Here is a 19,200-nt window from a genome sequence, read left to right as displayed (position 1 = left end):
AACGAGGCCCTGTCAAGGTGGTTAGACGGTTTCATACAACTGTTCTCAGTTCTCTGAGTAACAAGGTTATAAAGTTTGGCTGTTTGGCTGACATCTGCAGTGGAAAGCTTGAACAGTGAAGGCAAGCTATTCAAATATCAAAATACTGTAGCTCTGAGTGGAGGCGAAGACGCGATGTCAAGGTTTCAAAGACTAACAAACTTCAACATCATGATTTTAGAAGACAGTCAATACAACCATTCACACACAGAGTTTATATGAGGAAACCATATAAGCCTATTCCGGCTGTCATAAGGTGGAGTGGTAGGGTACACCCTGGACACTTTGAATAGTCCATCAAATTTCAGTTTCTCGCACTCTGTTTCAATATTGTAGAACTGATGCTGAGCTTTGTTATGACCCCCAGGGGGTCTTTATAAACAATGCAAGAAAACTACATAAAACAGGAGAACTAATGGACACAAAATGCTATTTAAAATGAGGAAATAAACAGATACCAACCTAAGATTTCTATTCCGCTTCCAGCCTGTTTTATCAAAATTTAAAAAGGCCTACTCTAACTTACCCAATCAAAACCATTAGTGAGTAGCACCCCTAAAGTGTTGGAAAGTAAAAAATAACCCTGGCCCAGTCTCCAGGCACAGTGAACATGTTACTGTAAGCAAGGACAAGAAGGCACCAGTAAGAACCTACAGCAAAGGTGCAATCCAATCTAGAGAACAGTGACCAAAAGAACCAGCACCACAAGTCACACTGGCAGGCACAATAAATCATAGCAGCCCCAACTAAGCAGATGGTACAATTGTTGGCGCAGCTTGATTGGAGCAGAGACTAAGGTACCAGTCCAGTCAGGCACAGCAACAGAAAAGGCAACTAGAGACACAATCCTGGACAACATACTAATTATCATGTTAAATCAAGTCTTCATGATTGGTCGCCATATTCAACTCCCCCTGCAAAGACATGCAACTTATGATTTGTTGTCAGGAAGCCAGAATAGCAGAAAGAGATCAAACTCTCCTCTTTAGGTGTTGCTTAGGTGTTAGTAGTGTTGCTTCAGTGACTTCAAGAAAGACTTTTTATTTGTATATCTGTATTCAGCTTGGCTGAGATTTCACTGATTCATTTAAACTTAAAACACATTTTGCATTGAAGTGATCTACTATTTAGCAATGCACAGGATCATATTCACAACCAATGAAGAGGCAAGATGTTCAACAGTAGCCATAAGGTCTATAATTAATTGAGACAACCTACCAGGAGCTGAATATCTTGCTAAAACCTGTTGACAAGTCACACATTTTAAAAGGGACATATCATGCAAAATCCACTTTTTAGCCCTTAAATACAATTTTTGTGTACTTTGAGTGTCTAGGAGTGCAATAAATTTAAATTTATTCTCTCACGGTGCTCCGTAGATATCTTTATATTCTTTTTGGGTCATATTTTTCAGTCTGTTCAGTTTTCTCTATTCCCTATTACGTTTTCTTGTCTATTACATCACAGTATTTGCTGTTGAACTGGTAAACAAGGTATGGACTTCTAGCTAACCAAGTTCGTGAATCCGCCATTTTTTTTCTTGCAGCGATTTTGTAGTCCAAATAAGATATACTCAATCAAATTATTGCACATCTTTAATTGTGTACAGCGACTATGAGTATCCTTTTGTGGGTGTTAAATAGTAGTTTCTAATGTATGGACACTATAGTTAAACTACGCTCCATATTGTAGGTAGTTGGTATGGATGGAGAGAGTGTAAATACAGTAATAACACACCATTGCAATGCATGATTTTGAAGGCGTGGTTCTGCAGGCTCGTTGTCTTCATTCTCCTGCTCTGGGTCAGACTCTGGCTCGACATGTAAGGCTGGATGGACAAATCTTCTGTTGTTGACATCTTTAATAAACTTGGGAATAAAAAGTTTCTCTGCCAGTAGATAATCGTATCGCTGTTAACAAACTACAAAAATGGCCAAACGGGGTGGAGTGGAACGCTCTGCGACCTGGAGGGGGGCAGGGTGTGAAATGTCTCATTCGCATTTAAAGAGACCGCACCAAAATGAGCTGCTCTAAGGTGCTGTTTACACGAGACCGTTTTCATTTTGAAACAGCGTCGTTTTGATGCGTTTCGGCCTTGCGTTTACACGACAACAGAGTGAAAACGATGTGTTTCGGAAACGGGGTCCAGAGTGGAGCGTTTCAGAAACGCACCGGCTTGCGTTCTCGTGTAAACACTTGAAACCGGGGTGATTTGAAAACACTCGACTCGCACATGGTTGCGACGGCCACAGTTTTTCGCGCACGCGCAAATTGATAAACAGTACTCGCGGATTCACGAGTGCTTCTTATGCTTTTCTTGTGTTTTTACCATTTTGTAATTCAGTGTTGTGTGCAGCAGTGATCCAACCTCATCGTCAGTCCACACAAAACCTCTCACATTTTGTAAGTAATGAACAATTTGCCGCACTACCTGCTGTGTCACTCCACGCATGCGCGTCTTGCATAAACAAACTTTGCAAAGAGAAAACCAACGCCAACTTGTGGCCTGGCATGGGAACTACATCGTTTTCATCGTTTCCATCGTTTCACATGTCATCGTGTAAACGCGGATCGTTTCTGAAACGCCATCGTGTAAACGAAAGGCTGAAACGCATCAAAACGACACCGTTTCCAGTGAAAACGGCTTCGTGTAAACGGCACCTAAGACGTGCCTCAGAACAGGGGTAATAGAGGGGTCTGTGAAGCTACAATAACGAGGAATTCAGACCAAAGCATTGCAGTTCTACTTTATATAGACCACAAGTGAATGATTCACATATGAAAAGGAAGGATTTAAAAGCATGATATGTCCAAATGGACTTGTTTTATAGGTTCTTGAAGACATTTCACGTCTCATCCGAAAGAGATCTAAAAAGTAATGGGGGGTCCCAGGAAGTTTACTCCTAGAAGACTGCCATGATCAGGATGACCTAGAACCTACAGATAGGTATAAGAGATGGATTTATTAGCAATGCTGCCAATTCTGCCAGAGTAACTCTTGCTTTGGTAGCTTGGGAGTTCTTCCAATAAGGAACTTAAGGTAACAAGAGAGCCATGAGAGATGCTGATGATCAGAGACTCTGGTGGTCCAAAGTGGCCCATTCAGGTAGAATTTCAGATCAAGCTGGAGCTCCGTGGAGAAAATTAAAGACTGCCTGAAGAAAAGCCTTGCTCTGCTAAAGCACAGCTCTGTCACCTGGGAGAGAATCTCTGATAGGACACATGGCATTTCCCCCAGTGTAAGTGTGAAGTATGCTAATTCTGCAAATGATGGCGACACATGAATCACGTTGATAGTGTATCAGCACGTACTTAAGTCCATAATTCCAGAAAGGTGGTTGTATATACTAAAAACTACTTCAGGTCTCTTTCTTTTGTGTTTGTACTTCTTGTACTGTTTATTCCAGAGCCTACAAGGAACACTGTGTTTATTTTATATGCCTGCTGCAGCTCACATTGGCCATTTGGGACAATAAACTTGGCTAGAACTACAACTGAGTATAAAAGTGAAACAAAACTCCAGGAGTAAAATAAGAGTTTCACAATTGTACTGTGCAGTAAAGACATTATTCTTTACTCTGATGTTTTTCTTCTGTCTCCACAGCTTGGTGTTAATGCTTCCTCAATTCAAGCAGAAACTGATGTGAAGAAAAAAAAAACTAATTATGCATCACTAAAATGTTCAAATTTGGTTTCATGGTTGCACCAGACTTCAGATTAATGTCTGTGCACATTAAGTAAACACACAGGCAGGTGCGACATAGAGCTTTAGAAAAATTAGGCATGTGTTTCGATGAATGTCACATGATTTAAATGTAAAAACAATTACATTTGGAGAAAGGAACACCTGCAAAATAGGAGCAGCTGTTCCTTTTATGACTGCACAGTCTGAAACATCAAAGAAATTGAGGGGAAATAAGACTCTGTGACTGAGAGGAGTTTCTTTGCAGAAACTATGATGATTTGATATGAATATGAAATTTTCCACAAAACAGCCCAAGAAACCCCTGAAACATTTTATTCTGCAAACATCAAAAATTGCACTGGCTGTATATTTTGAATAAACCTGGAAAACACACACACACTATTTAAATCTTATTTCTAAAGAAGCACACTGTATTCACGAAAAATAAAGATCATGGCCCTTACCTAGTAATTACAAAAAACTACCTTGCAATTATGAGAAAAGGTTAAGTCTTCACCAGTGTGGGCTGCAACATGAGGGCTTATTTTTTTCTCCATTTGTTTAGAATTTGGAAAGTTACAGCTATTGAATTTCTTTCTGCTCTGTGGTACTGGATGTACTGACAACTATCACTGAATCATTTTGATGGTGGTAAATATTGAAAACTTGATGCTTCTCAGACGCGTTCTGAAAAGTTTGAGATCGATTAATTTTGCTGTAGACGGTGAAGGTTTGAAGGCAAGCTTATGAAAAACCTTTGTGCTATTTCTCTTTATTTTTTAACTTAAAAAAAAACATCTCACTAAGATCCACTTTAGGAGGATCTCTAGATGAAGACATGGTACATTTTGCTACTTTTATGTTTGACAACTAGCTCTCTGAAAACTTAAGGAGAGGAGAGACGAACTTTGCAGCTGAATCTATAATTCATCACAGTGCAGGCAAGTGCTATCGCATCAAGCACTTTGCACCTGGGACTTAATGGGGTCTAAGGGTACAAGAGCGAATGAGAACATTAGTGCAGTTCAAAACAGCAAAAGCGCTCCAGCAAACACCGGAACATGAAGTTGTACGAGGGCAAGGTGGAGGAGGAAAAGAACACAGTTGTTTCTCATCAGATCAATATCCTATTCCACGGTCAACTGCACACATTTTCTGTTTCTTCATTTTCTTTCTTTCTTTTTTTTTTTTTTTTTAAAGCATTTTACAGTTCTGGTAGCAAAGACTCACAGAAGTGGATTAACCCTGCATGCAAAGCTCAAGAATACAAATAAACATAATATCTCATCCAACTGGACCCCTTCCAAGTATAAAGATATTTAAATACAACCACAGTTCCAAAATAAAGTTGGGACGCTGTGTAAAATGTAAATAAAAACAAAATGCAATGCAAATCTCTTAAACCCATAATTTATTCACAATAGAGCATAGAAAACATATTACATATTTAATCTGAGAAAATGTAGCATTTTAAGTTAAGAGGGAAAAAAAAGGTCATTTTGAGTTTGATGCCAGCAACACATCCCAAAACACTTGGGACAGGGCCATGCTTACCACTGTGCAGCATTCCCTCTTCTTTTAATAACAGTCCTGGGAACTGAGGAGACCAGTTGCTGGACATTTGTCCCATTCTTGTCTGCTATAGGACTCTAGTTGCTCAACAGAACAGTTTTCCACTTTGCCTCAATCCATTTTAAATGAGCTTTTGGCCCAGAGAAGATGGTGGCATTTCTGGATCATGTTCACATATTGCTTCTTCTTTGCATGATAGAGCTTTAACCTGCATTTGCAGATGGCAAATGCAGTGATCTCTGGAAGTGTTCCTGAGCCCATGCAGTGATTTCCATGACAGAATTATGCCTGTTTTTAAAGCAGTGGCGCCTGAGGGCCCGAAGTTCTTGCAGATTGGTGAACCTCTGCCCATATTTACTTCGAAGTAACTCTGTCTTTCTAAGATGCTCTTTTTATACTGAGTCATATTGCTGACCTGTTGCCAGTTAACCTAATTAGTTGCTAAAGCCTCCTCCAGCTCCAGTCTTTTGGTGCCCCATTCCAATTTCTTTTGAGAGGTATTGCAGCCATCAAATTCAAAATGAGCTTATACTGTATTTTTCACAACATTTTAGAGAGGGTGGTCACACAAAGAAAAACGTTAATTGTTTCAACTTTATAAGCATTTTGTCCATTCATTTAGCACTGTAGCACTTAAGGCAGTTTATTAGATATTTTTCTTTTTGCCTTGAAATTATTAAAGTTTTTTTTTTCACATTATTCTCTGATGTGATTACAGGTCTTAACACTTTGATGGATGAAACTGGTGCAGTCCTTCTTTAATGAATAGGGAGGTGAGGGATGTTGTTCATTATTCTCTGACATTTTGCAGCTCAAAAAATATCACCTTATTAATAATAAAAATGTGCTGCAGCTATAATTGATACCTGTTCATCTTTAATTTGCACCATCTTGCTGATTGGATACTGTGTCTTCATTTATACGTGACTTTTAAGTTAGCAGTTTCAAATTTGTGAAAACTCGGGACTCACAAAACAAAACTGAAGAAAAAAGAAAAGTGACTGATGATTATGGGCAAGTTTACCAGCATGCATCGATGGATACTGTGCTCTGCTCTCTTGAAATTTACTGAAATGAATGCAATAAATAAATAAACAACTAAACAAATGTCACCCAGTGAAATGGAGAACACCAGCCGCTATAAACCCACACTTACTGCCTGTCTGGCTGTTCCTGGACCAATGAACCATCTGGTTTGCCTTAATGTAACCTTCACTTTAAAGCCCAAACAAATACCAACAGAAATACACACAGCCTAATCCCTCCTGATCCTTTGGTGTCCACTCAGAGACGGACACTGCTGGAGCTGAGGTGAAGACATGAATGCAAACAGTGGGGAGAGCTCTAGCTTGAACTTTCGTTATTTCTATTTTATGCTACTCTAACACTTCATTTTTAAGGAAAATAGTACTTTATTTGCAGTACATTTGTAAAGACTCAACCGTGCCTCTAGTTAGAGCTACTTATCAAATGTCCACATCAGAGGCCCGGGGCAAGGAACTGCATGCAGGCTCTTTTGCCTATCTCCACTGACTCCCTGTGGCTTTAACAAAAAAACTACATGTATATGAAAATTATCTTCTTCACCTTAACAGTGGTGGCTAGATTTGATGTACACAGCTCAGCTTGCATGGTGTCCTGCATTGCTTTATACTGTAACTTTATAGCTACCCTGTTTCAAAGTTGGCCATAAATACATTTTTTTAATGCTTCTCCAGTTCAAGCCTTTTATAGGGCGACGAGGTACATCCTGGACAGATTGCCAGTTCATCACCAGGTTAACAAAGAGAGACAGGGACTCACATTCACACCTATGGCCAATTTAAAATCAACAGTTAACCTAACATGCATGGTTTTGGACTGTGGGAGGAAGCTGGAGAACCGAGAGAGAACCCACAAAGGCACAGGGAGAACATGCAAATTGCACACAGAAAGTAGGTCTATAAATGCTAACAGATATTTTCTTCCTCTGCTATGTTGTAGTTCAGGATTGTGGGTTAAAAAAAGGAAATATGTAAACAATTTTAGTTAATACAGTTCTATAATTTTATAAATGCAACAGAAACATTGTAATTACCTGTAATGTACACTGCAGTATACTGTAGTCACATATGATAAAAGATTTTAATGATCTACATCTATTAGTAATGTTGAAAAGCTAATTTATCATTATTAGGCTGTGTCACCTTCATTAAGACAAGACAAGATAAAATAAGATACATTCCTGTCTATCCAACTGTTAAGATTTAAAAAAAAATTATAGTCAGCACAACTAAATATGTAACTAAGGGTAAATAAGTCACCTTTTTAAGGCTTAAATATATTTTGCAGTTACAGATTTTTTGGGGTCAAGAATTGCTTAAAATGGCTTTTTTGATAGTAACAGCTGCCGAACCCTGTTGTGGGCGTTAGTAGCTGTTTCAAAGTTTACAAAAACAAGGCAACCATAAGAAAAAAGTCCAAAAAAATGAACACATCCTTGTGCAGTAGAACTTTTCCTTTTCTTCTTATGTACATCATAAATAATTTTAAATCTGGCATATTTATTTCATGACCTTAAGGAAGGAGCCTGACGACATGATCGGGAACCACTAGATTACGCTCTTGTTAAAACTACAATGAAATATTGCTTGGATCAGTATTAATAACTGAATAATGTCATACAGTCAAAGGGGTCATTTTGTTATGCAGAATAAGTGTTTTTGCTTTTAATAATGATTTTGCTGATAATTTGTGCTTTTTTTTGTATCTCTTCAATCACTGAACATATCAGGAAAGAAACAACACAAAGAGACAGATGTCATGTGACTCTTAGACTCTTAGACTGCTATAGCTGCAGAGAATTGTAGGTTATAAATACACAAAAATGTCCAGCTTACAAGTGACCTTAAGCTCTCATAAAAAGTCCTAACAGCAGATGGCTCTTCCTCCTTCATCACTTCTGTCACTCACCCTCTTTCTCACCTTCCTTTCTTTTGGTTCTGTCCCACTCTCTGCCTCTCTCTGGGCTTTTCTCCAGTTTTACACGATGAGCTGATGGCCAACAAACAAACATTGGCCCCGGTCCTCGGCAAGCAGAGAGGACACAGAGCAGCAGGGCAGAACAGCAAGGTTGCTATATCACTTTCCGCATGATCCCTCTGCAACGCCTACTCACTGTACCTCACCAGCTGCACCACCACTTTTCAGAGTGAGATGATAGCTGCTTAAAAATTTTCAGTTAAGGGCAGTGAGACGGTTCAGCGAGCAGAGAAACCACTCTTCAGTTTATGAAAAGTTAAATGACCTCTGAATTTTGCCCCTACGGATAAATCATCACTCTTGCATCTCGCACTCTTGCATCACTCATACCTGGTCAGCACCATGAGGCGGCAGGCTGCTGAAATGAGTTGTTTTGGAGTAAAATATTCTACGCATATAGAATCTGGTGCTTAAAAATTTTTTTTTTTTTCCAGTCACCAGAGAGCATGGCAAAGATTTTTGTAAATGGCCCAGAAGCAGTGTTGGACAATTACATGTGGATTTCAAGCACCTTGAGGTGGCTGATTTTGTGATTTTGCAATATATGAATAAAATTTCATTGAATTTTGAGGCAGATGTATTGACGAATTTTCTTCCAAAAATTCCTCTGTACAAGTGACGTGCAGTGAAAGCTTCCAAATACCTGAGTGCGAGAGGTTTTCGAAGCCCAATAACATTCAAAAATGTGTTATTTAAATGATGAACAATAGTGTCCAAATACAATTTCTTCTGGGGATACATATGCCATTCATCAGCTGCCACTTCACTCAGTCTATACCAGCTGTCAAGTCTTCCAGAGTTTTTCTTTTGTTTCATCTTGAAGAAGGCTCACATTTCCAGTGCTTATCTGTAATCTTTACAACCTTAGAGCTACAAGAAAGCTGCCTCAGAGAGTTCAGGCTGTGTGGAAGAACAAAGATGGTCATACCAAAAATTGACTTTCAAGCTTGTTATAATTTTATAACCTCTGTTTTTGCCTTACATGCTGTATTTCCATTTACGTTTGCAGACGTTTCAATAAATCGCTGCACCTATTTTACATGTTCCTAGCAAAATACAAAAAAAAAAAAAAGAGTGGTGGCTCAAGACTTTTGCACAGCACTGTCAGTCTGTGACTGACGCATACTTTTAATCACCAAAGATGGCCTTCTTTCCAAAAAAATGCCTGTTTTGACTCAGAGGACATGACAGCCATTTTCTGTTAGCCAAGATGAGCCTGGAGGGTGGAAATTATCACAGCATGACCTCCATCCCTGCCACACACACACCGGTGCAACACCCCCCACCCCACCCCACCCCAGCCTTTTAACTTGGTGTTAAAAGGTTACAGATTTTCACTCTTTCAACACTTGAGCAAGCATGATAGCAAAGAGCTCTCCAATATCCTTTTGGAAAGTGACGCCGGGTGTAAAGGTTTAATCGCCCACCGTGTCAGATGCATCAGGGCTTCTTGTCATCAGAGTCCCACCTCTGTCACTTTGATTCGCTTCCGCACGGTCTGAATGCTCGTTCCTCGTCTCGGTGCAGCTACCCGTTTTAGCATCTGTTCTTGGGACTTCCGTAGACCCATTCAGACAATGACAGTATTCATGTGTCCTCACTGACCTCTTTAACAGAAGTCCATAAAGGTTTGAGGACACATTAACAATTTACTTTTTTCAGGCAAATGTTGTGGAAGCCTCAAAGTGAAGATCAGAAGCTTTTATTTTAATCAGAGGCCAAGTTTCTAAAAAAATCTGATCAGCTGTCAGTCAAACTATTAGACCAGTTAGCATCATAGACTGTATATATACTGTTACTGGACTACATTTTGAAGCCTCAGTTTTTATCATTTTAACCAGAGGTAACCACATTCGGACAAGATAATGGGGAAATTAGCAATAAGAGACCCAAACCATTTTATATAATTGGCTATAATCATTTATTTTTGCTATAAAGTTGGACGTTTCAAAGTGCTGTGGGACTCAGCCTTGCCATCTGATTAACTCCAGACTTTGCACCGGCTTTTTCAGCCCTGTAGGCTGCTGCATGGGCAGCATCAGCACTGAGGTTTTAAGATAATAAAAACAAAAAACAATGTGAACAGAGTTTATGTTTCAGACAAAAACTGGGAACCGATTCCTCAACAAGACTTAAATTTGGAGCTTTAAGAGAAAAATGAGACTATTAAAATGCATCTTATGATCACTTGTTGGATGACAAAGTATCCTTATGATTCCTTTCGTGACTAATTAGTATATGTATTATTTATTTTAATAAAAGTAATCAGAATGAGAAACTAAAACTGGAAGCAAAAATACTGCATGCCGGTTTTACATGTTCAAAAGTATTTTAAAAATACATTAGGTTAATTTCCACTTCAAACAAACCTCACGGAGAGGAGAAATATATTTTTTAAAATGTGACATGACACTGATTTTGCTGAGACAGCTATAACGGTGTGTGAGTAAGTGCAATTGTTGAGCAGTGCACCGACTCTGTTTTCGCTCCATAAAACCCCTGGCTGTTTATTTTCTGGGATTTTATTCTAATTTTTCCAATACTTAAATTTGCCTGACTTAAATCCACTTTTGTTCTGTTTTGCTTTTATTATTGTCATCATTATTATTATTCATGGCATTTTTCCCTTTTTTGCAAAAAAGGTCCAACTGTTCAGCCAAACAAAAACTAAGAACGGGGATTCACGTAGTATCAAAAGCCAAAAGTTAGGCAGAAACTACGTAACATAAGACCTGTGTACCAGCAGCACTGCCAGAAGATAAAACTGAAGATGAAGTCAAAGTAGTTACAGTCTTGTGATGGAAATGTCAGTGAGAGAGAGAGAGCGATGAGCTGGAAGGAAAAGAGAAGGTTAAAGATGCTTCACATGTTGCACCCACTCTAACAGCTCTTACCCTCAATAACAGCTTTACTTTTGATATAAGATTAAGAGATGTTCTGACAAAATATGTGTTTACGTGTGTGTGCGCATAATTGTAAGCGAGAGAGAGCGAAGGAGTAAGACACTGGAACATAGCCACATCAAGAGGAGAGCACAGCAGGGCAGGCAAAACCAAAGGCCTGTTCCACAGGGGAAGTGATTAAGGCGTTGCACAAGGCCCGCAGGGAGCAAAAGGGCAGAAAAGAGAGCTCATTACCCATAATGTGGAAGAGTTACTCTCGCCCTGTGCAGCGTGGAAAACTCACACACTCTCACAACATTACTTAAAATCCATCTGCTGAGCTGAGTGAAAGTGAAAGTAAATAAGTTGCGGATTTACTCCGGAGATGGGTTTTTATTTGGGTTAAAGAGACGGTCAATGAAGAAGTTAGGGATGGGGGCGGGCAGCCGTTAGGGGCTGCAAGATGACTTGTTCTCAGTTTTAGCATGCAGCAATAAATTTCACTATATTAATACATTTAAATGCCTAACAAAGGCTGCAGCGTTCTAATATTTCTTTTAGAGCTTATTATAAGATAATATGTATTTTGAATTTTACAGGTCAGGTTAGGCTCCAAGTCTTTCAGAGTCTTATTTGTCGTTTAAAAACTGCAGTGATTCGCTTACACGAGAACTCGAGTATCAATATGATCACACTTTGAAGAGTTTGACTTTTGCTCATTGTACAATATTGTGAATAATCAGTCCACTTACTGGCTCATCAATAATAAAAAACCTGCCAAGAATTTAGGTAATTAATTAAGGATTAATGCAATTTCTCAAGCAAAAGTGCGGGCATGCTTACGTTTTTGCTTTCCTCTCATTCATGTTACTGTTAAATGAACGACTACGGGGATTGAACAAGTGATTTATAGACAAACCACTGCTATTAATAAATAATTCTGCCTTTAAAATAAATTTAGGAATGCATAATCAAACAAATAAAAGCTGCACTTCATTACTCATTTATGAGTCTAATGTGAAAACAGAGAGCAACACACAAAGATTTCAGAAACTTCTTGGTAATAGGAAAGTCAAGTTCAGTCTGTGGCCCATTTTTCTTCTAACTTAGCGTAAGATCAAATGTACAAAAAAAGAAGCAGATTTTTTTTAAAAACATTAGTCTGCTAAATTAATTATAAGAAAAACAAAACTCTTTTTTCAGTTTCAAATTATCAGCCCCAATTATCTTCCTTTATTTCTCACATTTTTCTATCAAACTTACATGAAGGCGTCACCAAAGCCTGGACACTGTTAAATAAAACTGCCGGTCAGTTAAAAAGAAATGGGAGGTATGTTCAGCTGCTCCCTCATTTCCCAAGGGGTCACCACAGTGGATGGATCTGCATGTTTGATTTGGCATGATGCCATTCCGCCCATTTACCCAGGCTTGTGACCTCCTGAGACTAGATTTGTATTTCCTTATAGTCTCAAACCAGAGATCAGGCGCTCTGGCAGCCTACCTGGTTGATGATGTAGATGCCGTAATCAATCTTCTGCCGTCTGAGAATGGGGTGGAGGTAGTGGAGCCAGTACTTTAGGTGATTCTCTCTGTGACGAAACGGGATGATGATGGCCACCTACACAACAGGGACAGTTTCTGATCATTACCTCATTCTATTGAATGGCTACATTTATTATAGACAGAATTTGCTGACGTTAATACCTGTTAATCAGTTGGCGAACCATTTAATCAATTCCAGTAAACATAACAGATAAGATAAACGTATAATCACAAACATCCACCAACTAAATCTCTTCTGTAGATTCTGCAGTAAATACACTTACACGAGTGAACTGTCAGCTTCACAGAAAATCCCTGTTAATGTCACGGTGAACATAAAGTTGGTCCTCATCCATAATGAATGAAGCGCGTCAAGTAAGCGGCACTTGATGGCATCACATATTTGAGACAAATTAAGGGGCTGTGTCTCTGAACTTGAATTGAGTCGTTTTAAGGTGTCCAAGGTTGAACTGTAATCTCCTCTGTGAGTTCATGGTAATTTTGTGTTCAGATGAAGATTGGCAGCAACCTAACCTTGGTTTCTGTATAGTTGAGCACCGAAATTGCTCAGGAACTCAAAGACGTGTCATGTAGAGGAGAAAGTCAAACCCCCTTAATAGCTGCAAAATATGATGCTCACTTCTAATATTTGAAGTGCAAAGTTCTCAAACAAGCTGCCCTCCAAACCACTTTAACAAGGTCTCATTTGTCTCCATTAATTTAAATCCAGAAAATGAACACCAGTAAAGGGAGCTAATCAATCAAAACTTAAGCATACTATGAGTATATCAATAATAATTCAGTAAGTCCAAATAATGAAAAAGGTAAGTCACAATTATGACTGACTTATGAATTTTGTGATCTCAAATTTTGACTCTCTGAGGAGCCTGTTTGCCCCACCTCTGCATTCATGTTTGTGTTGCTGCTGATCTTGAGATACTGAAATGAAGGTGGGGATTGTAGACATCAGCAACACCCTCGTTGCTGAGGGCTCAAATGAAACATCAAACACCCTATTTTTTGTGAGCACGCACAAAGCCTGAAGCTGAAAGCCTGAGTTAACAGAGAAAGTGGATAACCACCATTGTGATAGCCATTATCTTTCACTCTGATTTTAAGTTTTGTTGAGCCAGCTAATGTAAAGAAAGCCTGACTGTGGACTCAGTCACACAGGCCTGGAGATGGACGGTGACCCCCTAGTAGCCACTGGTTCCTAGGGAAAAATGTGTATTCCTTCACCAGTTGGCGACCAGTTGGTTTCTACAGGTGAAACTGGTCGTGTAGAAGATGCTGCACCAAAAACATCCTTTGGATTGCTTTGGTCAACAGCAGAATGCTACAGTTGCCTGTAGCTTACATGAAAGATGCCAGCTCCTCTAGAAACACTGCAACAAATGCTCGCTGAGCCACAGTGAAATTTTAAAGAATGTGACGCAAACCCAAAAAGGAGAACATTCACCTTCAAAGTGAAAGTGGCACCCTTTGAAACATGCTGGTTGCAGCGGTAGGACATGACTTTTACTTTGAAGGCGAATATTCTCTATTTCTGATTTGTGTCACACTTTTTCAAGTTTCCACACAATTCGTTGTCTTTGATGCAAACTACAAGAAACTGTGGCAATCTGCTAGTGACCAAAGCAAATCACAAGGCAGATTTTTATTTTTTTGGTGCAGTACCCTTTTTCAACTGATTTTCACACAGCGACAACCAGCAACCACTTCCCAACTGGTAGAGGAATAAACATTTTCCTTAGCAACCAGTAGTTGCCAGTAGTGGGGTCACCAACCAGTCTCTATGCCTGTGAGATTGAGGACTATGTCAAACTTGCTTCATAGTACACCCCTCTAGTGTGCTGAGTTGGGTTGGGTTTTTGGCTGTTTAGTGTTCTTTGTGCACCATGCAACACTAAATTCATCACTTTTGTACTCATCCATATATCCTCATCACTGTGTTAAGCGACTACATCTGCTATTATTAAAGTTTAATGTTAAAAAAAAGCATCTCCCTCATTTGTCGTTACCATGTGGTCCAATTTGTGTCAACTTAGTAACACAAAATCTCAGTTTGAATTTCACAACTTTCACTCAATACCTCATAACTATTCGAAATCATGAAATAATACCCTGTCATGTTTTTAATTTAGTATGCTATAATGTATTACTTCTTCACAATCCTGGCCTAGTTTTTCATAATTTTGAGGATTTCAACAGTAGCTCATCGTTTTGACTAACATTTTGAGTCTTGGGCATTTTATCAGGCATAAATCTTATCTTTTTTGTATACTGGCAGAAATTGTCTTCTGCTAGAACATCTTAATGTGAAACATTTATTCAAATGTTATGAAATACAGACAGAGATGCATCTACAGACCTTCCATCTGGGCCGACAGTCAGGAGGTGTGTATCGGCCGCCCTCGGTCACATTGGGGTTTTCTTTCTGCACTCGTTCCATCGTCATCTGGGAACTGAACTCGATCAACAAACGCCCCACTGGGGAAGAAAATAAATACATAAAAAAATAAATAAAAAGAGAGAGCAAAGAGGAAAGCATTAGTGAGATGAGTCGGATAACAGAGGAGATGGGATGAAAAAAAGTGAAAGAAAAACACATGATGGGGAAAAAAGAAAAGCAAGATCGGGAACGAGGGATATAGGGAGTGAGGGACACAGAGCAAGAGCTTTTAGCTTCAAAGCAACACTGTACGTGTATCAAAGCGATGTGTGCAGAAATAATGATTTCAAGGGATATGTTGTGCATAATTCAGCATTTAATAAGATGAACAGGCTTTGGAAAACATATATTCCTAAAAAATAAACAAAGACTTTGAAGTCAGATGTGTAAACATATGGAAAGCAATTATGCTGCTTAGTGATAAACCCACATCATACAGTATGTTATATCTCTGTAAATCAATCCTTACTGATGAATCAATGTATGAGTGTATTTATGTGCATGAGACTAAATTAAAAGAAAGATATGCTTTAAATCTCTGGCCTGGATAAATTCAGCCCCTTGTTCTGAGAACCAGCATCATTAAAACACCCGAGCGAGCTTCACTGCTTGGGCTCCAACCAAAGTCCCGCAACCACGGACCTCATTTTAACAAATTAGACTGAGCACTCACTCTCCAAACTGCAAAATGTCAGTCATTAGCGCATGTATTACTTCAGTGTCCAGAAACTCATTAGCTCAACTCTTCTTCACTCATCATTTGATTTACAAAAAATAAAATATTACATGATTTTTATCATTCAAGGCGACAAATACAAGCACTGTTTATGTACCCTGAGATTAATGCAGTTTATTTATCTGTACCTGAAATCTTTAAAGCAAAAAAAAAAAAAAAAAAAAGTGCAGCTGTTTGTATTATAGTGAACACAAACACTGCACTTCAGATGCATCAAACACACAAAGCGGCCATGAATTTTCAAGAATATCAAATATGTTTCAGTCTGCAGATAAAATATTCCATGAAAAAAGGCACTGCTTACTCCTGTTTAAGTAATATCTGCTAATAAATTGCACTCTCTTTATAAAAAAGAAAAACAAACATAATTTTACAGTGTAAATATGAAACTGGTTTGTTTTTTAACATTTTTGCCACTAAAGACTTACAATCCACTAATAATTAATATGAAGTGGTTTGACCTGTTTAAAAAACAAAAAACAAACAACAACAACAACAAAAAAGGACTCTTCAGCAGGGTTGTGTCATCTCATATTGTCTGCTATTATTCTGGCATCATTTTTTTTATGATATAGTGGCACCGTGTGTTTCCATTTCCACCTTCCCTAGCTCGCACGATGAGACAAGCAGACATATCTGAGAGGGAGAGCTGTATGACAATTTACTACATAAAAAAGGAGCTACATCAACAACCTCCAAAGCACAGTACTTTGCAAAGTATACAATAAAGCTGCTCCTCCTAAAGGTACAAACAACAAAATTGTTTCACCACTTGAGGCAACAAGACATTGTCGAGTACCACCGGGCTACAAATGCAGACGAGGAGGAGATATTAGCAGCTGGCGATGTGCAACTGCAGTTACACGGTGAAAAAGCAGGACTTTAAGCAACTGGTTAAAAAGCTCGATCCAACACACAACATCCCAGGAAAAAAATTGCTTTCAGTTTTATTGTGTGACAATATCCTGCAGCTCCTGAAGTGTCAGTAGTATCATTAGAAAAGAATGCTGGAAATGCTCTTCATTTACTTACACTTTGAACATTTGATCTAAAATCCAAGCACCTTTCCTCAAAAACTCTACAGAAAAAAAAATTCAAGCATTTTCAAGGAATTTCTAGAAACTGTGAACCCTGTATTTTAACGCCGGCTACGCTTGAAGGCCACAAGAAAGGTCTGTCCTCTTAGACAGGATTAAGAGGAAATGAGGGTGTATGCTTTATAATCTTCCGACAAACCCATTTAAAGTGTTTTACTAGGAGCGTTGTGCCTACTGCTCAATCACCGTGAACGTTGTTGGATTGTCAGTTTCAGAAAGTCACAAAAACTGGGATACAAATTATACTCATTGAAAAGGTATGAGAGGTGTGAGAGGGTTTCAGTCGTGTTCAGTGGAGCGCATTGGTGCGCTGAGTGCTTAAAGCAGAGCAGGGAAGTGATGAGAAACTTACACATTTTGACTTGTTCAATATGAAAAATACAACTTTTTGCTAGACTTTTTAGTTCTGAGACTTTTAGATAATTACAGCTACAGCAATGATTAAGCTCCAATGTACAGGGAATGTAAGATTCCCTCCAAAAGTATGTTAAATGTACAGTAACAATTCAATCTACTGTTAACATACTTTTAGTGACCAATGTGTTTCTTGTGTTGGATTATGTGTGTATGAATAGAAAGTATTCACAGCATTACAGAGCACAGGAAAGTGAGGCGTGGCACATAGAAGCCCACGAGACAATAATGCGCTTAACACTGACACATGAGCTTTGTGTTGAGAGGTCTGCTCCAATCAGCACTGTGCAGGTGAGGAGTATAATCAATGGAAACAAGGTTACATGTCCATAACACACCTCTTTATCACACCACAAGAGCTGAATGCAAATATGTGTATTAAGTTTTCTGAAACTGCAAAGAAAACTTTGGTTAAGGTTTAAGGGAAAAAGCTGTCCCAGTAAATATACATTAACATGACTGAAGCACAGGTGGGCCAAGTGCGAATTAAAGTGATTACCTTTTAATGTTAATGCAACAATCTCAGGTTCCCTGTCTTTACATTTTCAGCAGTTAACTGTTTAAACACTGATTTATACACTCACTGGACACTTTATTACGATGTTTTCTCTTTTTCAGATCATTCTCGGGAAACCCTAGAGATGGTTGTGTGGGGAGTAGTAGATCAGCAGTTTCAGAAGTACTCAGACCAGCCCATCTGGTACCAACCACAAAGTCACTTAAATCATCTTTCTTCCCCATTTTGATTTTCAGTTTGAACTTCAGCAGATCACCTTGACCATGTCTACATGTCTAAATGCACTGAGTTGCTGCCATGTGACTGGTTGATTTAATATTTGTGTTAACAAGTAATTGAGTAGGTGCCCCTAACAAAGTGGCTGGTGAACATGGTGTACATGGTATATTAGCTTTTGTAAAAACCTCTGTGGAGCCACTTCAGTCAAAAGGAGATTGACCCCCCCCCCCCCCCCCCCACAACAGAACACAGTAGGCATCAACGACAATAAACAAGACACTGATTATGACAGCGTAATCGTGGAGGTGGGTTGCAAAGAGGCTTGCAAGGGGCAACTGCAGGAAGGCAAAAGCAGTTTAGTTAATGCACACTGTCTGAGATTTACCACTAAGATGCACAGAATGATGTCTTCAGTCATTAGGTGATGTATGCTGGTAATGATATCTGTTATCTGAGGGCTGATGTTAATAATGTTAAACCAAAATCTGGTAACACAGGTAGAGGAAACCCGAGCACAGAAGACATGAATAATACAAAGAGTGTTGTTTAGTACGTACACGTGTGATGCAGAATGTGCAGGTTTGTGTAAGAACAATAGCACAATGTGGAGTTTGAGAGTTAAGTTGTAATGTGTTGTAATGCAATTATCTAACATGCACACACACACACAGATGCATCTCATACTTATCTAAGTGGTGATATTACAGTAATACATTATAATCACACTGCTTGATCGCTCTATCTGGGACACCCGCTGCACTTTGGGGGATACAGATACAGAACTGCTTTGTACACATAGCATGCACACAAATACACACACACGCACGCACGCGTGCACACACACACACACTGTATGACAACCAAATTATCCCCTCACAATAATAATGAAGCATTAGATTAGCAGGACATGTACCAACACAATGAACTGGGAGAACACCTGAGGCTGGATGCATTCTAAGTATACACACACACACACACACACACACACACACACACACACACACACACACACACACACACACAC

General features: G+C 39.0%; 1 protein-coding gene across 1 annotated transcript in view; it reads right to left on the bottom strand.

The window, feature by feature from the left end:
• b4galt2 (UDP-Gal:betaGlcNAc beta 1,4- galactosyltransferase, polypeptide 2) overlaps nucleotides 1–19,200 on the bottom strand; it is a 203,640-nt gene that overhangs the window by 95,094 nt on the left and 89,346 nt on the right. Inside the window, exons 2-3 of the mRNA XM_030752923.1 lie at nucleotides 15,113–15,231; nucleotides 12,701–12,817 (exon numbers count right to left, since the gene is read on the bottom strand). Coding sequence (XP_030608783.1) covers nucleotides 12,701–12,817; nucleotides 15,113–15,231 — 236 coding nt within the window. The remainder of the gene's footprint in view (nucleotides 1–12,700; nucleotides 12,818–15,112; nucleotides 15,232–19,200) is intronic.

Source organism: Archocentrus centrarchus, chromosome 17 (assembly GCF_007364275.1).
Source record: "Archocentrus centrarchus isolate MPI-CPG fArcCen1 chromosome 17, fArcCen1, whole genome shotgun sequence".
Lineage (NCBI taxonomy): Eukaryota > Metazoa > Chordata > Actinopteri > Cichliformes > Cichlidae > Archocentrus > Archocentrus centrarchus.
Note: the sequence above shows the minus strand (reverse complement) of the source record. Positions and strands in the feature narration are given on the sequence as shown.